The sequence below is a fragment of the Branchiostoma lanceolatum genome, chromosome 8, assembly GCF_035083965.1.
Source record: "Branchiostoma lanceolatum isolate klBraLanc5 chromosome 8, klBraLanc5.hap2, whole genome shotgun sequence".
NCBI lineage: Eukaryota > Metazoa > Chordata > Leptocardii > Amphioxiformes > Branchiostomatidae > Branchiostoma > Branchiostoma lanceolatum.
In genome coordinates this window covers 19,313,034-19,338,110 of record NC_089729.1, presented here as the reverse complement: position 1 = coordinate 19,338,110, position 25,077 = coordinate 19,313,034, and the positions used below count along the sequence as shown (strand labels likewise).

At 39.3% G+C, this 25,077-nt stretch overlaps 1 protein-coding gene and 1 long non-coding RNA gene across 2 annotated transcripts; both read right to left on the bottom strand.

Moving 5' to 3' along the window:
- Nucleotides 1-14,909: 14,909 nt before the first annotated feature.
- LOC136440825 (uncharacterized) lies at nucleotides 14,910-16,740 on the bottom strand. Its single transcript, XR_010756720.1, has 2 exons — nucleotides 16,305-16,740; nucleotides 14,910-16,162 (listed from the first exon to the last, which is right to left on the bottom strand). It is a non-coding gene; the product is annotated as an uncharacterized lncRNA (long non-coding RNA).
- Nucleotides 16,741-18,087: 1,347 nt separating this feature from the next.
- Nucleotides 18,088-23,716, bottom strand: LOC136439559 (collagen alpha-1(I) chain-like). The gene is made up of 3 exons (XM_066434979.1): nucleotides 23,557-23,716; nucleotides 19,108-20,133; nucleotides 18,088-18,095 (listed from the first exon to the last, which is right to left on the bottom strand). Exons 1-3 carry the CDS (start codon nucleotides 23,714-23,716, stop codon nucleotides 18,088-18,090), a joined length of 1,194 nt encoding a protein of 397 aa, XP_066291076.1.
- Between the last annotated feature and the right edge of the window lie 1,361 nt (nucleotides 23,717-25,077).

Genomic DNA, 25,077 nt, shown 5'->3' with positions numbered 1-25,077 from the left:
AGACAGACAAAGATTCAGAAAGACGGAAGTTCTGACAGAGAGTCAGACAGTCAGGGAGTTAGACAAAAAGATAGACACACAGGGAGTCAAACAGAAAGACAGACACACAGAGAGCCAGACGAAAAAAAAGTAAGACAAACAGAGAGTCGGACAGACAGAGAGTCAAGCAGACAAAGTAAGGCAGACAATGAGTAAGACAGACAAAGAGTAAGACGGATAGAGAGTAAGACAGGCAAAGAGTAAAACAGACAGGGAGTCAGACAGACAGAGAGCTAGACAGCCAGACAGAGAGCCAGACAGACAAAGAGCCAGTTAGACAGAGAGTCAGACTGACACAGATTCAGACGGAGAGGAAGTCAGAGAGTCAGGCAGACAGACAGACAGACAGAGAGCAAGACAGAAAGGAAGTCAGACAGAAACGAGAGTTACACTGAAAGCGCAACAAACAAAAACAGAGTGCCGAGCAGAAAATGAGTCAGACAGAGACAGATTCAAATAGAGAGTCAGTCAGACAGACAGAAAGAGTGTCAGACAGGCAGAGCGTCAAACATACAGACCATCAGGTCGACAGAGAGTTTAACAGTAAGACAGACATTGAGCTAGACAGAGAGTCAGACAGAGATTCAGACAGACAAACGGTCAGATAGGCAAATAGTCAGACAGATTGAGAGTTAGACCACAGCAAGTGAATTTTATGGAGGAATTCCTCCGCAGACTCCAAAATCAATGAGATAGGGCGAAAAAAACAGGGCAGGCGAAAAAAAACAAGATTCCTATATTTTCAATTTTGGAGATCATCATAATTCTTGTTAGACAAGAATTGAGGCGACGAAATATGATATCATGACCAACAGGTCTTTCAGTCCTGTATTCAACCAATGTATTAGCCCTGTATTCATTCATATATAATATACAACCTCCTTGATTCGACAGTAAACATATCCTTGTAGATGTGTATACATCTCAATAGATTAAATACAACAAATGCAGAAAAGAGCTTGCTGCACCATCATCTGAAGCAACTACACTGGGTATTCATATGCGATGAAACACCTCGTGTATACAGCTCAATTAACTAGACCCCCCCCCCATTATTTATATAATGTCCTTGCTAGAACAAATGCAGAAAACAGCTTGTTATTATACAATCATGGGCAGGAACTACACTGGGTATTCATATACAATGAAACACCTTAGACTGTCAACGTTTACGACATATTTACCAATTTTTGACATGTTGACCACCATCGGAGGGCAATGAAATTTCTTGTTTTTTTTATATTGAAATCAGGCGAAAATTCATGAGCGCGCTGATGTCATCAATAAAAATTACTTGCTGTGGCCTTAGATAGACAGAGAGTCAGAAAGACAGAACAGACTGACAAAGCGCTAGTCAGACAAAAAAAAATTCAGACTGACAGAGAGTCAGATAAACAGATATTTACACAGGCAAAGAGTCAGAAAGACAGAGTCAAACAGACAGAGACTTAGTATGATGTTATACTTGGTGTCACGCTACCTCAGGGACCCCGGTGATCCAATCCCCTCCCATGGGGTGGAAAGCTCTCCCTGGTAATCGACCACCGTATTTGGCTTGAACGTCCTGTGTTCGCCATAGATTCAAGGTATAAACCACTAATGAAGGCCTTAGCACTGACAACATTTCGTTTTGTTGATAAGGCTACGGGTAGGGGTAGTCTACCATATGTATAACGTATCTGAACCTAGTGTCACTGTTCATGATAACAATGCTTTGACTATGCGTTAAGCCTTTTTCGAGGTCACAATGCCAAGCCACTAGCCAACAATTAATCACGATTTCTGCATGACAAACATAAAAGATACACAGATACGTTTTTAATCCCTAGTAGCTGCATGCAGACAATCATAAATGATGAATTCGTCTAGCTACATCTAGACGCATTACTTCTACATATCGTACGGGACTCATGCATACAATTAATCTGATTTGTTTTATATCACCATTGAATAAATCAACAGACTTTCGAATATGTTAGGTTGAAACAGATTGGAAGCTTCAACATTCGGATATTCTTTAGTGCTTGTCTATGATTTCGCACTAAGGGGATATGCAACTGGCAAAATATTGTCTCTTCTTAAACCACGTTTTTTAAGGTATTTGCGGCAAAGTTTAGCAATCTGTCACGATGTCTAAAGGCGTAGGGTCGTCCAATAGCGAAGAAACTCAAGCAGGCTTAGACACTCAAGCACTAGATGAAAGCATGGAAGAAGCGGAGACCCCTCACTACTCTACACAGGTAGAAGAATATGGTGACGGCTACATCGAGCCATATCTCACAACGTATCACTTGGAGAATCTTGAGATAGGAAATCCAGGGGACATCGCGTCGCTGAACCCCGAATCATTGGGGGGTCATAATCCTTCGTTGTCGAAAGGTGAGCCATACAATGTGTACTATTATTTCGGATTGACATCGCGCAAAAATCGCATTTCCTCGTCTGCGTTATTGTACAGAGAAGCTGCAAAAATATGCAAATATATATATCAACTTAACCCTCATCCGACCGACACATTTTTGCGACGAATCTGGCCGTATGGGGTCCAAACGGACCCCATTTTGCTTTGCCCCCTAAATATATTTCTGGTGGATCATATTGCAGTTATTGTGCATATCCTGTTACAATAATCTATGATGAACATTTTGACAAGTTTTGGTGTTGATGATTAAAGCTCATTATGATAATTTATGTAGAAAATGAGAAGAACCCGCATTTTCCTTTAACCCTATCAAGACTGGGGGGGCTAAAAGTGCCCGCGCCAACTTTGACATCGTATAACTGCCAAATGACGTATGCTAAGATTACCATACTTGGCGACTTTTCCTAGAATTTAGTTGGCAACAATTCCATGATTATAGTTGAAGTTTATCATTTTTCCTATTGCCATGGCAACGGGTTTCTGACAGGCATTTTATACAAAAAGTCATTATTTTTTTAAAAACAATGATATTTCTCAGGTTTTCCTGCTCAACCACACTAGTTTTCCAACATGTATAACATCACATGTATTTAGATGTAACTTTCATGATTAATTATTCATAATTTATGCTAATTTGATTACGTAATCGCTAAAAATCCAAGATGGCGGACAAGACGTTTATTTTAGGTATAAACAGGCTTTTTGCCTTCAAATTCGTCACTACCTGGTATTTTCTTAACCAGAAACATTCAGATTAACGTTTCCAGTCTCTTTCTTTTGTGATTTGGGGCCATAAATGGAAAAAATGTAATTTGAAAATTTCAAAATGGCCGATCCAAGATGGCGGACGACAGGGATCACTAACGAAACATGACGTCATCCTATGACGTCATTTTGACGTCAACGTAATCGCCATTGACGTTGTATGCATTGGCATATCTTAAAATCAATAATACACTCTATTTTGTTGAATACCTTTCAATATTATGGGACTTCCCTATTTAGTCTATAAAATCACATCGATGACGTCATAATTACGTAATATTACGTCATAACGTCACAAAATTTACAGAAATTATAAAACTTTACGTGAACATCACTCCCTGCAAATTTGGTGAGGATACATTATACCGTTTGGATGTTATGAGGAATTTCTTTCTAATTACGTAATAAACAATGCGAAATTATCTCGGGTCCGTTTGGACCCCAGCGGACAACACGCACACTTTAGAGTATAACTTCCGCAAAAATCGGTAAATCCCGGTAAAAATTTGTCAGGAGTTGTAAGACATGTACATAAACAAACTCATGGAAGGATTTTTTTCTACAACGAAAAATGTTGATATGGCACACATTAAAACACGCCTGAGGTCCAAACGGACCCCATACGGTCGGATGAGGGTTAAGGCAACAAAGATGGTATCTTATATATAACGGCATATGGACACCTAAAACCTGGCACATTTAAGCCTCAAATTGCATTCTATGATGTTATAAAATGTAAGAGGTCAGAAAGGTTGAACAAATGACCTTACACGCCAAACCTGGTATACCCAACAATTACATGTATCTGTTTTCTTTAATATCTTCTTTGATTTTAGAAACACTTTTGATCAGTGCTTAAACTAAGTTTTCTGGCTTACACTAGTGATACAAATGAAAAACCGAAAGTCATTGTGCTCTCTACCAATGGCGTCGCTATTCCTTATAGTGTGCAAATTTTAACTTGCGGCAAACATACAATGTACATGAATCAAATCAAATAGGATTTTAGATAGCATGATGGGGATTCTACGACAAAGATATCCATTTTCCAAAATTTGCTGAAATTTAGGACATGCCATAGCTTGGTTTGCAGTTGCGTTTTTACTATTAACAGTATTGTTGCAACCTTTTTTTTGAAACGAAGGAAAATTGATGCAGGCAGGGACGTCATTTATATGACCAAGTCAGTGTTGCCTGAATTAAAAAAAAAATGGAAGTAGCTACTGACAGAATAATCCTTTCAGCAGTTGAAAAAGCAGTGGAAAATTTGCGCTACTGACAGGATGATCCTGTCAGCAGTGCATTTTTTTTTCTATCGCTGACAGGTTAATCCTGCCCAAAGCCTTTGGCTTAAAAATGGCGTAGAATGCCTCTCTGTTTTGCTATCGTAAAACGCACTGAACTGATTTTCTCGTAAATTTGGTGCATATTCATCTGACCCATCGTAAAACGCACTGAACTGATTTTCTCGTAAATTTGGTGCATATTCATCTGACCCCTATTACCTCCAGTTATTCATAGTCTTCGGATTACTACAACCTGTACAACGTGCCAGAATGCTAATGAGGTGCCAAATGCCGCATGTGATTCTACCAATTTTATATTTAGCATGATTAAAATGACCTATATGTGTTGTGCACACAAAATGTTTGCTTGTAAGTTATTGTTTTGACACATGTACCAGTACAAATAGATTGAAAATGTATTTCTTGCTCTGACCACAAATTCCGTTGAAAATGTCAATCAAGAGCGTCCATATTGATTTCATAGACATATTGAGAAGAAGATTCAGTAAACCACAAAACAACATCGATATTTCACAACATAAAGAATCAGCTCTAACAAGGGAGGGTGATATTTCACAAGACCCAACGGAAGAGGACTTAACCAACATTGAAGATCACGAGTATACATACATCGACGAGACGTCATCGGTGATGAAGGAACAAGGTATAAACGAAGAGCGAGCATCGGGTTCAGTCACTTCACATGGTAAGTTTAATAACTTTCAATCTAACACAGATTCTATAAATTGGAGAAAAGAGAATAATTATTCTAATAGTACACTAATTGATGGTTAAAGCTATTTTCTTTATATAATATCTGTTAGCTGAAGTAATCAGGTTGGTTGAAATGCAGTTGCTGTTGCTTACTGTTCTCCATTGTAGACTAGATTGGTTGTTTGGCAATGCATATTTTTGTTTTCGTCATCAGTTTATATTAATCAACGCGGTTCAGCAATACTTTACAGGACAGTGCCAATATTTCAGGATAAGATTAGAAACATTCTTTTTTTTTTAAACAGCACACTTTTGTTAGAGATAAATCACCAGTAGGCACCAGTGCAGATAAACGCAAAATGTACATTTAGCCCTAAACAAATTTTGTTAAAAATACAAATCTAGAATGTTCATATCAATTTCATAGACATATTGAGAAGAAGATTAAGTAAAACCCACAACCGCATCGACATTTTACAAAATAAAGAGTCAGCTGAAACCAGGGACCCAACAGAGCAGGAAGATACCAACATTGAAGATCACCAGTATACATACATCGACGACACGTCATCGGTGATGGATAAACAATGTATAAACGAAGAGCGAGCTTCGGGTTCAGTCACTTCACATGGTACATTTATCTGTTAACTTTTTATCTAACACAGAATCTATAAATATGAAGAAGTACAAACTTTATTAATACTAGACTAATTGATTGTTTTATCTCTTTTCTTTGTATAATATCTAATAGCTGAAGTCATCAAACTGGTTAAAAGGCGGTCGTAGCCGTTAACTGTTCCTTATGCAAGGCAGACTGGCTGGAATATTTAGCAATTTGTCTTTTTGTCATCAGCTAATGATAATCAACGCGGTTTAGCAATACTTCACAGGAAAATGTCAGTATTTCAGAGGATATAATTAGAAACATTCAATTGGTTTAAAACGTCACACTTCCATCACATCAAAAAAAAGTACAACAAAGGTTAACGTTGTATAACTTTTTCAGATACTTGAATTTCAAGAAAGTTTAAAACACCAGTGTACAAAAGTACCTCTGCCATAAATCCTACAAATATACTTAGGTGCGCTGGTGCACCTACAATAAAAATTAGGTACACAGCTCCAAATTTGGGTGCACAGGGGTGCACATGCACGCAATTTTTCGAGCCCTGCACTTCTGTTGAAATAGATTACAGTTAATTATAAGTCAATCGAGAACGTACATTTTTCATAGAATCATCACGAAGGTCCAGCATGGTCCGCGACGATGATATTCTACAAGACAGAGAACAACTGGCAAGGGAGGATAATAATTCGGAAGACTCATTGGACCACGACTATACCTACATCACTGATCCCGAGTATACATACATCGACAACACGTCGGTAGTGGATACACAAAAAGCCCAAGAGGAGGGAGGCCTATCACATACTGACTCTTCATCCCAGAAAACCCAGCCTTTGAAACATACCTCTCAGCAAAAAGAACAGAGAGGTAAACTATTCTTTATTTACTTAAATATGTTTCATGCTAGATTTCAAATGCAAAAGAGATCGTATCCTCTTTGCTGTGAACATACTTTCATTTCCACCCAATTCTAAAGTCTTGGGGGTTACACGTTTATTGTCGCATTTCTGTTAATATAATTGAATAAAATATATACTGCAAACATGCAGCATAAGACCGTGGCCGTGGGTCTGAAATATAAAACATACATACATAAATGGAGAAAGCTCATACTGGCCGCTTGCACCAGACAATTACCTGACATGTAATGTATTTATTTAAACCATTTAATAAGAGTAACGTTGCGAGCTACAAACATCAAACACATTTTTTTTTATTTCCATTATAAGTTGATTTTTTTTTGTCTAGCAAACATTATTGGTGGCCAACTTCGACATTTGAAGGAAGCGGCAATCGTCATCATTGTTGTCGCCTTAATCATCGTTGGACTGCTGCTGGTGATGGGAGTACTACCTCCTGGCGCGGACAACCACATGGAAAGTTTTCAATTACTTTTTTGTTTATTTTGATACATGATCTAAGAATAAGTACAAGCACATACATTTAAATAGTAAGCGAACTGAAGCATTATATAGCTTTAATCATCCTGTTGGGGCTGTTTATTGACCTTAATAGTACACTGGCCGGATTCTTTGGGCTCTTTTTTTAATAATAGATGTGGTTTAAAAAGACATATTTTGAAACGGCCATCAATTCGTGGTTCACGAATTGTGACTTCTATATGTATATCTAAATGCATTTGTGGCTATTATAGACAAGTATATTATGCGATTACTGCAGAAGAACTTCCACAAAAACATTATTTCAACATAAATGCTCTATCATGAATACATTCATACATCTTAAGCCTGTTACCAATAACATGTTTTGCATATAATTTCCATACAGCCATCTACATCTATCTGGGGTGGGTCCGATACAACTCAGTCAACTGCTACTTGGACAAGGAAAGCTTCACAAGATGTTTCCAGGTCAGGGGCAGCAGTGGCTGGCGGCAAAACTGACATCGACGTAAGTTATACAAAATGTTTGTTTTTTTTTAAATTTTTTTTTTCACATTTTTTAATATCTTCGCCGAGTACTTGTACTCGGAGAAGATTTTTTAGGTTGAAAAATCTGTTGGGTGGGTCTTTATGTATGTCAGGAGCATAACTCAAGAAAGCTTCAATGAATCTTTCTCATTTTCGGTAGGTGTGTAGTGGTTGTGCAAAAAAAGGTCAAGTTCAAAAATGGTATACCTGGCGTTTTCCAACAGTACTGCAGCAGACTTTACAAATTTTTTTGTGTTTGTATGTAGGCAAAAAAAGTGACGGAAACGTTGATGGATCTTCGTGATTTTTTGCAGGTGTGTAGATATTGTAAAAACGGAGGTAAAGTTCAAAAATGGTTCACCTGGCATTTTCCGTCGGCACTGCAGCGGGCTTTATATGTGTGTGAATTTGTATGTCGCCAGCATAACTCGAGGTGCTCTTGATGGCTGTGCATGATGTTCAGTTGGTAGGTAGAGGTGTTAAAGAGGAAGGTCAAGTTCGATAATGGGCCTCCTAGCGGATAATTAAGGTACTGCAGCCGAGTTTTAAATTTTGTGGTCGAATTTTCTGGAAGTGCCAGGTTCATGATTTTTCACCAATACATAGGGTCTGGAGCAGGGAATGGATGGTGTAAGTTTGGCCCCTCTAGCGGCTTATTTGGACCTACAGTTGGCGTTTTTGTTGAAACCTTTGGAGGCTAATAACTACAGAAGGGGTTGACAGATCGTCATGATCTTTGGTATGTAAATAGCTTGGGTGATGTCTTACATAATCAAATACAAAATATGAAAACCAGGAATTAATTTGCAGAATGTATGAATAAAGTTTATCAATCCGCTTAAAGTTTGCTGTCGAATTTTTTGCAGTTAGTAAGGTTATAATTTTTTGAGTGGCAGATAGATCTTGGGGCAGAGAGTAAGTGATGTAAATTTGGGCCCCCTTGCGGCTTGCCTTAAACTACAGTGGGCCTATTTGTTTGTAATTTTTGAGGAGGATAACTCAAGCAGGGGTTGATGGATTATTCTTGTATTTGGTATAAATGTTCCTTAGGTGATGATCAGCATAATGATATGCTCATTATGCAGATCATGACCTACCTAACGTAATAATTGGCATATATAGGACTGCCGCACCATAGTACGAGGCATGTGTTAGTACACACCTGGCGTCCAGAATCTAGGTCAACAGCTGGCGTCCAGAATCTAGGTCAACAGCTGGCGTCCAGAATCTAGGTCAACAGCTGGCGTCCTGAATCTAGGTCAACAGCTAGCTTACTAGCTGGGCAATCAATAGACAGGACTAAAATGTATCTGTTATGTTTGGTATTAAGATTTAAAAGCGGATCTTATGATTGACGTAACATGGTAATTATCCCAAACAGAACCTTATTTGCATGATTAATGAATTTTTTTAAAATGCGCTGAGTTCTATGTTTGTGCCCGTTTATATGCATTTTAGTCGTATTCTAGTCTTTGTGAAAGCTTGTATCAAGGTCTGCATATTGTTCAGTTACCAGGGCTAACCCTTTGTAATAGCCTTAGCCTTTGGTAGCCCTGGCTGTACTTATCTACAGCCGAAAAAAACAAATAAAAACAAATCACCTTTGAAAACTGTGTCATCCTTCACCGAGAAAGAGAGGCTAGTAGTCATCGATTATAATCGAAATATCAATTATTCAAGTGACCTCATTCGAATTATTGCTGAGATTATACTAAGATGATAACACTATGCTCGTAAATGACAGGACTTTTTATATTCATGTTGGGTATTTTAGAATAGCTATTTAAGCAAATAAAGACTTGAATTTAATTGTTATTGGCTATGTAATGCCATATTGATAAATGGCGGGAATTTGGTACTTGCATCTGTCGGTACAATTCATATTATTTGGCGAAGATATGAGGTCGTGGAACTCTAGTATTATAACTACTTACATCTACGCCTGTAAATATTTTCATCTCAGTCCGTACATATTCATTATCAATAACAAGGTGTTTACCTTTTATCACCAAAGGACTGGTCGAATTCCACCTCTTGGAATCTCTTGTCAACAAGCACGACACACCAGGCAGAAACGACTACAGGTAAGATAATCATATCACCTATGCATTGCTGTACCCTTTGTTATACAATCTCTTGCTATCATCAGCATAGCCCTCTATGCATACCGTGAGAGTAGTTCACCCTTACTTACTAGTCTAAGTCATGCTATACATTCATGCATACATGTACATACATACATGTGCATACCTCCTTCAGTAATGTTGTACAGCCACAAAAGCTGCCAGTACATCACCTTCTTGGATTTTTATAGCATCTATTGATACATATTGACTACATGACAAGTCGCACATTAACTCACAATAACTAAACGTATTCATTTTGATTTTCAATCACAGTCCATGTTAATTAAAGATGTCATACGTTATCGGTGGTTGTATTCTCAACACCTGCAATGTTTTACCCCACAGTAATAAAGGGAACAACGGCCATGGCAACAAAAACTTTTGATGTCGACGGGCCTGCTTACTCAGTCACTATGTCTAGAAGTGGGAAAATAGCTGTGGCTTTAACAGGGCGTCAAATTAGCATCTATGACAATGAGGGCGTCTACCTCCTGAATTTCCCAACAGTCGTGGTGACAAAAAAGGAACGATGGGAAACGACTTTTATTTCTCCCCACGATGTCTCTTATGGCTCCATGCACAACGATGATATTTCAGTTGTAGGTGGGAATAACGTATCCCACTATGTCGTGATGTATGATCGTGCTGGGAACTTTAAAATCCGCTTTGCCATTCCTCGTGTCTCAGCCCCTCGCAGAATTGCTCTGGACAGGATGTCCAACCGGGCCTTTGTGACAGAAACGGATGGGCACCGAGGGCAGGTAAATGTGTTCTGGATGAACGGGATGCTCAAGCGAAAGTTCGGGCGGCGACAGGGCGACAGGGCTTGGTGCACCCAACAGGCATCACAGTGGACAACGAAGACCGCATCCTAGTGGCAGACTCCTACACTGCCTACATCTACGTGTATCGAGACAATGGACAGTTCCTGTTTAAGTTTGCAGGGAAAGGGAGTAACGAAGGCCAGCTAAGCCTCCCCGTTGACATCGGCACGGACAGTTCTCGTAACATCATCGTGGCTGACTCGGGAAACAGGCGGGTGGAGGTGTTCACAAGCCGCGGGGAGCTCATCCGGCACATCGCTACTGATGTCGACCCAATGAGTATCGCCGTGGGCCCAGACGGACAGTTGGTCCTGATTGAAAAGTCGAAAAAGAAAGTGACCATTCTAATGAATTATTGAATTCTTTTAAGGTATCATTCATGACTTTTTTTCGCACCATACGTAGGCTTAGATGTTGAAATACGTGTTTAACATGGGCGCGTTGGTGATGAAGCTATATGAAATGTATCAATGTCATTTATTCCATGTTAAGCATTTACCCAAGATCATGTAAAAGAATTGGCTACAACTTCACTTGATGTCTTGTCGAGGCAATTAGAACTTCACTTAGCTGCATCCCCACAAAATGCACTCTCCAGCAGTAAGCGCACGACCGCACCACTCAAAATGCAGGACTGTGCACGTTCGACCTTGCGCGCTGCCGCCGAATTGTACTTGCTGATTTTGTTCAGTTACAAACAAGCTTTCACCAAACTAACATTTTATTGGAATTGGGCTGGCTAAAATTGAATTTCTCACAATCATGTCATATAGAAACATCAATTCGTGAAACCATTAATTTCGGGGTCCGTAATCTTTTAGTACCACTCGGAGTGATACATGAATGAGGCCTTACGATAAGTTTCTATGTGATGTTATTCACCTTTTCTGTATCAATCAAAATCTCAAATTCCAGTCATCTCAGTACTAGGCCAATGCAAACTAGAAAGTCTCTATTTAACTATCATCAAGCATCTGGTGACGAATAAATTGATGGCTCCTAAAATTGATAGCTTATATTTGGTCTCACTTATATTTTCATATATTCATGGCACCTTTCTATTGCAGACCAATCTATTGCAGACCGATCTATATAATATCGGTGTCCCAATTTATTAGATTTGATTATACTGTTAGATATAAAATAGTGCCAAGTTTACGAAGTGGTAAACCTTAAAGTCGGGATAAATTACGTACACTTTGATTACATTGGTAATGAAGCGTATCATTTCTATTTTTTTGTTTGCACAAAAGCTTTAAGGTTTACGGTGTACATTTATGTATGCACACGCTGAAAAAACAGCCGACTTCGAAATATAATAAATTCACCTATGTATCGTCAGTTTCACTTGAAAATGTGTTCAGCATACTAGTATCACATTATGTTTTACGTCAGAGTATTTCAACTGATATTAGCAGTATCATCAAATTATGTACACACTATTAGAGAATGGTAATGATTTAAAAATGTAAACAAATGACATAGCAATCCACAAAATCTACATCAATGTAAAAAAATTGACGCATCCGTTGACAGGTACCTGTATTTGTCACGGTCGTTTGATAAGTTGTTGCTTTCTTTCTAGTTTACATTTTTCAAACCATTTCTCCTCGATATAGTACATGAGATGTTTATGAGATACTACTTACTTAGGTGTTTAGCATTCGTGAAAGCAGTCTAATTTTAAATGTATAGCCAATGTTGCAAAAGAAACTGTTGCCGTGAAAAAGAATTAAAACCGTTTGATATTTCCTAGTTTGATGAAATCAATAATGGATAGCTCCAACATGTTGCAAACACGCCCATCTTATGCTTTATTTCTGTTGTTTTTTATCTTTCAAAAGAGGTTTGTTGACCGGTCTCTCAGTAGAAGTTTTTCCACGTATGTATACCCCCGATGTTTAATCAACAGTAGCAAAATGATAGAGGGCGAAGTAAATTGTATTAGAAAACTTTATTGGTTGCGAATATTTGGACTGCTGCTGGCCTCACTGAATATGAAGCATTTTACTTGGACAGTACTATGGCAGTATGTGATTGTAAGTGCTTACGTACTTGTCCGTGTCTGTATGTGTGTGTATTTGCCTTTCTCAAAATGTCGCATACTGCTATTTTACTTTAAACCACAAGACATCTGCTACTTGTTTTACAACTTTAGAAGACGTAGAGTACGAAACCGATGATTAATCAAAAGGGATAGACGATATGCACAAATCCACTTTCGTTTCTTCTGCTATTGTAAGATTTTACCTAGCGTCTCTAAGCTAAGGTCGGCACAAGATGCACCAAGCAAGGAAAAGATTGATGGAAACAATAACAAAGACTCATAATGTACATCCAATTACGTTGTTTATTCCTTTTAACAAGCTTATGCACATTCTTGCCAGTAATTGTTGATATTTTAGTTGTGGATCTCTTTAGCAATCAGGTAAGTCAACTTTTGGTTATCGCAATTTTTAAATGCTGCACATTTGAACGTCTCTCACCAAGTGCAGATAAGAACATCAAGGAAAGTTTAAATGGATGCCATCCGATTTACCACCTGGGCTCCTATACTCCCCTGATTTTTTTACGGAAGCGCCTGTAGGAGCTTCGGTAGCAAATCGGATGGCACCCTTGCTACAGCCCAGTCAAATTAGTTTCTGAAAAATGGATACACTGGATACAGCACCTCCCAGAAAATCACACCAAATACGGACAGAAGATCTAAACTTCTTGATTATATGAGCTATTTTGATGAATAAAAGATACCTAAAATATCGTTGTCCACAATTGTTTTCGTCACTTGACATATGAGGACGTTATTTCACTAAATTGAAGGAGGTAAACCCCATTGGCAAGTAATTGAGATGCGGTAAGCGCTACACGAAAATTAGAGGTTGGTTCACACTTATACCAGTTTTGCTTATTCTCTCTTTTCCAAAGGGATGTATTTCATGAATCAGCTAATAGAAAGTTTCACACACGAACCAATGTGTTTTGACAACTGCAAAGCTATTAAATATTTTATATGAATAAAAAAAACTGTTGAATTTTAAATAGGCTTAACTTGAATTATATCTCACATATCATTTATTTCTTTAACACATTACGCGCAATCTATTCGACTTATGAATGTATACGTAATTACTTATTTTTTTTGCAGCAACACAAAAAGAGCATATGGCCTTAATGAGCTCGAGCAAACCATTCTATCCACGCTTCTCTAGTGTAAAATAATTTGCATTGTACAAGTTTATCTTTTTTTAGCTTTTTCCGGTACGACGACCACACTAGGTTTGTCTGCTATAAATCTGACTGCCACTCACTAAATCAAGCTTCTCAGTTTAAAATTGCTTTATAATCTGTGAAGAAAAAAGATCATCACCCCAAATAACATATGACAGACAGAAATCTTGATCTTCTCTGTTATAAGATGCAAACAACTATTTTGATTCTATAACTGATCGCTGTAATTAAATTGAACAAAGTTATTCTTTTTTATATACAGTATCAGAAAGTTTTTTCACAAAATTAAAGGATGAAAATTCACAGTAAATAAAATAACGTGTGTTAAGGTTTGCATGTTAAAAAAAGCGACAACTATGAGCCAATTGCTCTGAGGAAGGTGACAGGGGGCACCAAAATGTCGATTAAATAAATCACATCTTTCAATAAGTGACTTACCAAACTGATGAAACTATCAATGGTTGAAAAATAACGGTCGATTTTAGTTCTGTTTTGTAGTTTTGCTTATTCTCTCTTTTGCAGAGGGAAATCTTCAATTCATCAATTTGACCTAAAAAGCGAAGCAATCTTTAAAGGCAGGCTAAACTTAATTTCGTAAAGCAAACTGCAGTTTGTTAAATATACCACTAAGACCAGTTCTGACTACTTTTACATGAGTCCATCATAGATCAGCGTTTTACAATATTTGAAATTCGCGGTGTGGTGATGTTATACTGGCGATGCCCAAAGACCTTTGACCTTTGTGACGTCAGATTCCGAGTCGGCCACACCTGCACCACAGGAATTACTCCAGACGCCATTCCTCCGACTCGGAATCTGACGTCACAAAGGTCAAAGGGCTTTGGACATCGCCAGTATTACATCACCACACCGCGAATTTCAAATGCTGTATAAAAGCTAATCTATGATGGACTAGTGTAAAACAAGACAGAACTGGTCGTAGTGGTATATTTAACATACTGCAGTATGCTTTATGAAATTAAGTTTAGCCTGCCTTTAAAGTATGTAGGAAAAAATAGTTGATAACAAGTAACTGTGATCAGCGTACAGACTTTTCTTTTTCATCTAATACACATACTTCATGAAATTCATTCTCTGAATGTAATCAGTTGGTTATTTCTACATCACATAACAAAACATCACAACTTTCCAAGTCCTTGAAAAAAGGGAACATACAGATTTCAGTCAAGCTCTTCTATACAAGTTCTTTTAGACGTGTTTTTTGGCAACATTATACAAGTACATCTGTATTTCGATGGGGCTATCACAGTATTCTGTCGGCATGCTACACATCTGAATGCCATCCACTAATTAAAAGTAAGATAATCCAAAATGCACATTAGGACATTAAGGTAAGCCAGCTAAAATATAAAAAAACAGCACTTCACTTAAAATGTCTTATCACAGATAGAATTAATCAATTTCTCGAATACAGTGCTCTAAAATTGTTTAAATTGTAAACAGTTAGCTCTAAGTATGTTGTATACAATTATGTTTTTCTTGTAACGTGGATATCAGAACGTCATTTTACAATATGAAAGAAAAAATAAACTCTGTAAGCAAATAAGATAAAAGGCATTAAGTTCTACATGAATAGTAAAGGTTGATTAGCATGGTTGCTGTTTTCTTAGGGATATTTCGAGTTTCCTAGCAGTTTTTTTTTGTCAAAAGTCTTCTGGCTATTGCAAGAATCCTGAATCTTTCATGCAAATTGAAAGCATATAATATAATTAAATTATTGAATCGTACCTGTAATCAAAGGACCCAAACTTCTTTTTCCTCCTCTACACACATGTGAAACTTAATTTTGATATTTTTTGTTAAGTCTGACACCTTTTCAGTCAATTGACTGTGACTGTAAGTTTGTGTGAGTACTCAATAAACCAATCATTCATCATGAAATTAAAGCTCTGAATGACAGTCGATTTTTTATCCATGTATACAAGCTATTTGATAGAAGTGAGTTTGTGACACTTTAGATGCACATCTTAGTAGCTTAGTTTCTGCTTTCCATTGACGCAACAACAATCTTGAATGTTCAATAATGAACGCTTTCTTATTTACATCATCTAATACAAACGCTAAGGCATGTTTGGTACCTTGTTTGATCATTTTCATTGCTTAAGTTAGGTGTCTGTTAAAAAGTCTATTTTCTGGTCTTCCTCACAGTAAGAGCTCGGCCTCTTGCCTAGGAACGTCCTGTAAAAAATGAACAACGTTATCAGAAATAGAAATGTCTTAGACAAGTGTTATGGTAACGACAATGAGAATTTGATGTGGATTTTCATCAATGTTGCTATTCTGAATAATGTAAACACATGGTGCATTTTGTGTGCAGTACCTGGAGTGACCTGGCAGAAGAAGCCTGCTGGGTAATGGCATGGAATGCTCCACCACTGTCCTAACCGACTGGTGTCGAAAGCAATGCAGTTATTGCCACCATTTCCATGAACCCCTGGTTGTCCAAGCGCCCACGAGTTGTACTCCCCAAGTGGAGACCCATTGATCCACCCGAACTCTCTTCCTTTGCGCCGATTGTTCAGGCCGATCCAGTAATTCGATAAGAATAAATCGTGCGAGCTCTGCTGCTTAAAAATGGAGACCAAAAAGGCGTTTGTCTCGGCGTCTTGGGGCATCGCGAGGGTGCCGCCATAGTTCTGACACATCTCGATCGCTTTTCTGAAGGTCTTCAATATTTTGAAGACCTTGTAGCAGGTTCCACGCAACTCGCTGAACCCTTTGGGACAGGTAACTAGAAAAAAAAACAATTACATGGACAGAAGGTTTACATGTTTTCAGATTTTAGATGTTATTTTCGAAATTCATGACTGAAATCAATTCATATTTCCCTGTCTATCATTATGAAGCATTGTTGGCGTCTGCACCCGAATTCAAACATGTACATAGTAAAATGTATAATATAATAAGATGTCTATTTCAATTTTAAAAAAAGAAATTACTTCAAAGATAAAAACTGAAAATGAATCGAAATGAATTATTGATCAAATCTATTGATGCCAAAAGTCACGTTTCTAAAAGTGTTATAATGTGTATTAATCTTTTAGTTTGGTTTTTTCATTCATCACAATGTGAAAGGGAAGACAAAAAAAACTTTCACACAATAAGATATCAAAGTCAACAAATAATACCAAAGAAATCAACTAAATATTCAAATATACAAATAATCCGAAACATATCCCAGTGAAGCAAAATGACGCTAGATCGCAACGGCTCTTAAGGGAACACAACTGCTATACCCAAAAGAAGTGGTCCAGGTATATGAACGATCCAGACTGCATGTAATCTACTGTATGTGGCTTTAACTATTACTTAACACTATCTCGACTGGGCTTTTTTGGGATATATGGGACTGGGGGCTCATTCGCCCCTCCCCCCATAAATTCCGAACGGTATAATGTATCATCACCAAATTTACAGGGAGTGATGTTCACGTCAAGTTTTGTAATTTCTCTAGTTTTGGAGACGTTATGACGTAATATGACGTAATAATGGCGTCATCGATGTGATTTTTGGCTAAATAAGGAAACCCCGTAATATCTAAACGTAATAAACAAAATAGTGCGAAATATTGATGTTAAGGTATGCCAAGGCTTACGACGTCAATGCTAACTACGTTGCCGTCAAAATGACCTAGAATGATGTGACGTGTTGTTTGAAATCCCTTGGCATCCGCCATCTTGGATCGGCCATTTTGAAATTTTCAAAAATCCATTTTTACCACTTATGACCCCAAAGAACACTGAAAAAAGACTAGAAACGTTAATCTGAATGTTTCTGGTAAAACAAATCTCAAATATTGACGATTTCGAAGGCCAAAAAGCCTTATGATACCTTAGATATCATACATATACAATAACTGACAAAATAGGAAATATACCTATACAACATTGGACAGAAAACGAGAGGCCACAACTTTAAGTTAACAGTTATGTCCTCCGAAGGGAACAAAAGAGCCTTCTTTTTCACGAACAGAATAACAACTTGGTGGAACGGGTTGCCAAGAGAAGTCGTACAGGCACCAACAGTGAACACTTTTAAAAAAGACTTGATAAACACATGGAACACCACCCAGTAGTCTACAAGTACAAAGCACTAGACTGCCCTCACAAGCCTGGAATCACGATCAAGTAAAGGGTTGAGCGGCCTAAATTGAAATATGACCTTCCTACCTGGCCGAAAGGATCTACTCCACTCTACTCTACTCTAGATAGTGATATAGTCCACCATCTTGGAATTTACCGATTACGTCATCAAATTAGCATAAATTATGAATATTAGATCATGAAAGCTACATCTAATTACATCTGATGTTATACATGTACATGTAGGAAAACTAGTGTGGTTGCGCAAGAAAACCTAAGAAATATCATTGTTTTAATAAAATTAGTGATTTTTGCATAAAATGTCTGTCAGAAGCCGTTACAAAAGTCACCAAGTTTGGTAGTCCTAGGGAACGTCGTTTGGCTGTTATACGATATCGAAGTTGGCGCGGGCACTTTTAGTCCCCCCCCGTCTAGATAGGGTTAATGTTTAAAGATCAGAACATCAGATGGAAGAACATCTTTATCTCCAAGGCTTCTGAGATTAGATTCCAGAGCACCCAAGATTGTAACAAGACTATACAGTACAAGTATTAGATGTAAGCATAACTGAACGCTGGAATCTTAGAACTGATAGGAGTCAGCATTTAAGACTCAGCGTTAGTGCATAAAAAAAAAGGTTCACTGTTAGGCTTTAGAGTAAATAGATGTAAAATATTACTAGGAATTTCCAGTACCGTTGCATGATCGAAGATTCGTCAACTGCTGTACAATTACCACTAAATGTGTCGTTGGAATTTTGATAACAGTCACTACTATAGTACAGTCTTTAAGATCGTGGAACAAAGTCAGCGCATGTCCTATTTTTTTTTTTCTTCAGATCTCTGTTTGGTGTCTTCTTGCTATCTCATTAAATACTTAAGATACAGTATTCTTCTTGCCTGTCACCTTGTTTGTTAGAGGATATGGTTAGCTAAGTTTGAATTTCTAGCAATTTATGGAAAGCAAAAGAATACAAAAATCATTACTAACCATGTAGTTTTTTCAAAGATTATATTTTTCTATGTATGATGGATGCCTCACCTGCATGTGTCGATGTTTTAGGTCGTCTTAGTCGTGGATTGGGGCACGCAGAGATTCCTTGCTTCCCGGGTGGACCAACAGGGCCAGCCGGCCCTATCGCCCCCTTTTGGCCTGGATGTCCACGAGGTCCGACAGACCCACGGGCAGCTGACCCCGTGGCCCCCTTTTGGCCGGGAGGTCCACGAGGCCCGACAGACCCACGGACAGCTGACCCCGTGGCCCCCTTTTGGCCGGGAGGTCCACGAGGCCCGACAGACCCACGGGCAGCTGACCCCGTGGCTCCCTTTTGGCCGGGAGGTCCACGAGGCCCGACAGACCCACGGGCAGCTGACCCCGTGGCTCCCTTTTGGCCGGGAGATCCACGAGGCCCGGCAGACACAGGTCTAGCTGGCCCCATGGCTCCCTCTTGTCCGGGAGGTCCGCGAGGACCAACAGGTCCAGCTGGCCCCTTGTCTCCCTTTTGTCCAGGCGTACCACGAGGACCATCAGACACGATTCCAGCTGGCCCCATGTCTCCCTTTTGTCCGGGAGGTCCACGAGGACCGACAGACACAGGTCCAGCTGGCCCCACGTCTCCCTTTTCTCCAGGAGGTCCACGAGGACCAGCAGACACAGGTCCAGCTGGCCCCACGTCTCCCTTTTCTCCAGGAGGTCCACGAGGACTAACAGACACAGGTCCAGTTGGCCCCGTCGCTCCCTTCTGTCCGGGAGGTCCACGAGGACCAACAGACACAGGGCTAGCTAGGCCAATTGCTCCCTTTTGTCCCGGTGGTCCAGGAGGACCGACAGACACAGGTCCAGCTGGCCCCATGTCTCCCTTTTGTCCGGGAGGACCCAAAGACACAGGTCCAGCTGGCCCCTTGTCTCCCTTTTGTCCGGGAGGACCCACAGACACAGGTCCAGCTGGCCCCATGGCTCCCTTCTGTCCCTGAGGTCCAGGAGGCCCAACAGACCCACGGCAACCGATGGCTCCCTCATGTCCGGGCGGACCAGAGGGCCCGAAATACACAACCTCTGTCTGGTTCCCTGAAAGATTTTTTAAAAAGCATACTTCGTCAAATAAAAAAAGAAGAGGTACTTTATTGCACTATAGTCTATGGCAACAACTATTAAACATATCAAATATTGAAGTATAGCATATCATTATTGAATTAACAGTTTCCAAGTACGAACATTGGCGGTTCGCGGAAAAAGCTGGCCTTGTCTACCTGGCCTGTCTACCCTGGCTATCTCCCTTTTTGGGCCCTAAGGGTATGCATGGGGGTTTGGCCTTGGTCAATGCAAAAAAAGTACATATATACAATAAAATGTACCTGAAATGTTGAACGAAATTTAAGTGGAAGGTAATACAAGGAAACAAAAAAACTGGTAGAATGAGCCAGACAACAATAGGACCTCTGTTTAGAGCTGTTTGTTTGTCACAACAAGGATGTTATAGATATATCCTTCTTGGTCACAACAACTAAATTCACAACATATGTCTGACACTCCTGTTACGTTGATACTGACCAAATAGCAAAGGCTGATAAATGAAGTTTCCATATATCCAAGCAGATGTATGGTGCTAGCTTGTTTACCTTTAAACGCTTTGTTTTATGAGGTGTTTTTTTTCAATCTTTAGCAGCTGCTGTTATGGCAAACAAAGGCCCTATCATTGCCAGTTTTCGTGTTTATCCTGTACCATAACACACCCCTTCTATCTAGTTTAACAAGCCTGGTACATCTTATTGTATACTTTAGATGTTTGTTTATAAGTAATAGTTTTTTTTTGGGCAGTGTTGGTAGAGTTGCTCATAGCTGCCCGTTTCCCCCAACATTACAATTAGCTTTTTGTTTTCCATCCATTTCCTCCACAGCTGGGCTTGCCACTGATCCCGTTTTTCCTCAAGAAAATTTAACAAGATGCAAAAGTCCTGTGCATGCCCTTCGGGCCCCAAAAAGGTAGACAGCCAGGGTCGACAGGCCAGGTAGACAGGGCCAGCATTTTCCGCAAGCCCCAAACATTGAAGATATGCTAGTTCTTTCATTACAAAGCTGTTGCTATATTTTGTTAGTGATGGTGTCAGGCCTGCAATCTGAAGAAGCAGGCCAACAGACCTCTCTCAAGGTCAACACAGAAGAGCGGAGAAACAACGTCGTGTCCTCTACAACAAATATATGTATCACCATATGTCACGTGCCCCTCCTAATATACTTCCGAACGGCAGTCATTATACAAACAAGGGTATGACTGGTCCAACTACCCAATGCCACGGCCGACACAGTATCTACCAACGCCACATCCCTTCCCCTGTCGCGCCCTGGCCATAACACGACTAGAAAAGACTCGCACCGTCCTATCGGAGTAGGACGTAATGCCGGAGGCACCGTGTATAAGGCCCGGGTGCTTTATAATTTAGGGTGTTAAACCTCTGCACGTTAAGTACCGAACACACTTATCGCGAAGAGTAGCAGTTACTTGGTGTGATTGGTCAAAAATACGCGAGCCGTAGCGAAGCCACATTGCACTAAGAGCTAACAAGCGTCATGCTTTCATACTCGTGACCGCTTCACCCTCCCCACGACTTAGAACATGGCAACTACCCCTCAGCACATGAGAGCCCCTAGAGTACTGTGACTTTATATCGGTAGTGCAGAAGAGTGTGGTACTGTGACAAAAGTGTGGTACTATGAAGTCATTTGCATAAACAGTGCAACTCATTTTTCATAGTACAACACTTTTTTCGCACCACTGCTCAGGTCTGCCAACATGAAACATGGGTCGCTTTACATGTGCCAGCTAATGCCAAGGGTATAGGGAGGGTTCGTTATTTGATTCACCTAAGGGCGTGGTTATCTTACAGCCACACAAGAACAGCCAAAGAGGTTTAATATAAACCTCCTTGTCAAAACGAATCAAATCGTTGAAAAATAACAGGCACAGATTTAGAAAAAAAATCATCAATAGTCATAACAACAGTAGTTAACCAATCATTGCATTGAAATGGAAAGTCAAAGTTTATATAAAACAGTTGGGAAAATGGGAATCAGAGTGACATTTTTTTAGATTTTATATTATATCGATTCCAAATCATACTGACAGCATGTCATTGAATCAGGAATCTTAGAATATTTGTGGAAAATTTGGAATTTCTTGCTAGCATATTATCACATGTCATAGTCTGCCACCTTGATGCGCAAATACCCCAGCCCTCGTCAATTTTCATCCCAAAAATATTTCTCTGTTGGTTATTTTTGTGATTGCTGTTTATCTTATATCATTTAACCTTTTATGTAGAAAGGGGGTGGCAAAAGTGCCCGCGCCAACTTTGCCAGCGTAAAACTACTGAGCCTCATGTGCTAGGACTACCAAACTTGGTGCCTTTTTCTAAAATTTTGCTGGCAATAATTTCATAATAAAAGTATAGATTAATTATTTTTTGTGCCATGGCAACGGGTTTCTGACCGGCATATTTTACAAAGTTCACTAATTTTCGGCTAAAACAATGAGGTTTAGACACAATTCTATGTATATTCAAGTTTAGTATCCCTAGCACACAACGTTCGGCAGTTATATGACGTAAAATTTGGCGCTGGCGCTTTAAGCACCCCTCCCCCCAAGTTTCTCCACACTTTATTGATACCCTTTATAGTAGACTCTCTAGAATAAATCAATAGTTGTATTCTACCCTCTTGGAAAATATATGAGTGTTTCCAAAGAAGAAGAGCTTCATGACTGAGTATGAGTATGGCAGAGTAAAGAGTAAAGTGCGCCTCAGTGATAAGACCACCATAGGGGTCCTCTAGTGCACTGGGATGTTGTTGTTTTGTATTGCTAAGGTGGTGTCCGGGATTTTTGTTTTGTTTTTGCACAATTCACAGACACCAAAAATAGACGAAAAAATTAAGAAAATATGCTGGAAACAGGTTGTACATGTCAGTACCTGCCATTCACATTAACATCTGTTTACAAGAATATTTTCATTTTTTGCACCAAGATCTTACATAGTGGGGCTTTAAGGAATAATCTATAAGTGCGTATTGCATAATAATAACTAGTCAGATTGAACTTCTTTCAGTTATTGGAGACCTGGCAAACCGGTGCATGGAGTGTTATCTATTCCTAATCTTTGACATGTGTACATGCTCTGATTTTCCCATGGTTATGCCGACTTCAACAAAGATCAAATGTTTGAGATGTTGATTTGATTAGTCGAGCATTTTCTCATTCAATATTTTTCTTCTTTGAAACACAATCTCTTTACTCGAATGCAAATTATGCTGCATTGATTGAATTTCTGATTGAAGTCCTGCCCACGAATCAGTCGTTTTTTTGTATAAAAACGTGAGGTGCTGGCCAACAGATCATTGCCCAGTAACCAGTAGCTGTGATTAACAATGATTATTGCAAAGGCAAAGTAAGAACATTTTCTATTGAAATGAAATAATGTTTAAGATCAACATACTTACCTTGGGTCTTTCTCATGTCATAGATAAGCTGCTCCAAAGTATTAACTCGCTTCCGCTCGCTTTCTAGGTCTCGTTTCAAGGCGTCAACAGCAGTGGGCAGTTGACGCAAGTCGTCTTGGTCGTGTTTCAAGGCGTCTACAGTGGTAGACAGCTGATTCATTTCCTAAAGATGACAAAATGGAAAATGTCGAAGAAAAATTGAGAAAGGAAGTATCATAGGAATCTCTAAAATCCATAAAGACAACAACATGATACTAAGATTGAAATAAATAAAAAAATCTTGAAAATGTTTGCGACACAGTGTACTCACGTCTTTATAAATGAACGTCAGCGGCGCGATTCCCACAGACACCATGCTCAGCAACACGGCAATGCCAGCGGCCATGCAGCAGCGGTGGGAACGGATGAAGTTACAAAGGCCACGGCGGCCGGTTGCTTTACCCGGATAGGTGCGATCTGTTGAAATAAAGTAAGGTGCCGTGGTGCCAATAACTAATATTGCAATGTTAAGTCCTCTTGATACGATATTGGTGAACGTTTCATGGAATTATTGGTATCATGGCTAAGTTGGTAGGGTGGTCCTCTAGCAAGTAGAAGGTCGATTGTTCGATTTCATAACGTAGATTCAACACACATTCAGGAATTAAAATCTTTCCAGCAATTCACAGGGTTATCAACATGGTCAGGGTTATCTTTAAAGACAACCAAACTAATGTTAGGGCCCAAAATGCGGAAGTAAAAATGCTGAATTTTTTATAGAAATGATGTCAATATGTATGGTACTAAGATTATTCAGCACATTTGCGTAATACCTCCATACTTTGATAATTTTATTACCGCGCAAAAAGGTGTTGTGCGATAATTCCCGTAGTTTCGCGAGCATACGAAAACCCTGGTCACGATTTTCATTCAGTTCTCACATCACGACGACGTCGTATTTTTGCGTGAGAGACGTCGCTATACATTGTGATATTGTTGTTTGAACTGATCATGTATAGAAATGACTAAATATATTGACTTTCAAAACCTGATTTTCGGCCCCTAATATCGCTTGGGTGTCCTTTAACAAGATCAAGTGTGTTTTTGTTTTTTTTTAAGTTTGTGAAATGATGTAAAATGTTCATACATAATTCTTAACTTGAAATCTGACAGAAAATATTATAAGTCAAGTTTGGAGGCCCCGTGTTTGAGGAGAGCCACACCTCGAGCACGTGAAGAACCCACCGTACCTGAAAAGATTAGGGATTCTTCCCGGTGCGAGTGGTTCAAAACCTACAGACCTATGGCCGCACATGGGTTCGCCAGCTAATCTTTAGCTAGTTGAGCAACCCTGGCATGTACATGCTGAACTAATAAATAAGTAAACAAATTATCGGGGATACCTGCATATGTGTACGCTGCGTAACGTTTCTTCGCCTGGGTTTCTTCGCACGTGTCTGAAGACGTTTCTTGGAAATGACCAGATACCTCATTTCCATTGCGAACACGGCGGACAGGAGGGGGTTGGGACGGCTGCCCGCT

Bases quoted from the DNA above. Each gene is read 5' to 3' on its own strand.
- LOC136439559 (XM_066434979.1), bottom strand. From the start codon at position 23,716: ATGAATCAGCTGTCTACCACTGTAGACGCCTTGAAACACGACCAAGAC. The intron at 20,134-23,556 runs GTAAGTATGTTG...AAAATCTTTCAG, and splicing joins TGACATGAGAAAGACCCAAG to GGAACCAGACAGAGGTTGTG.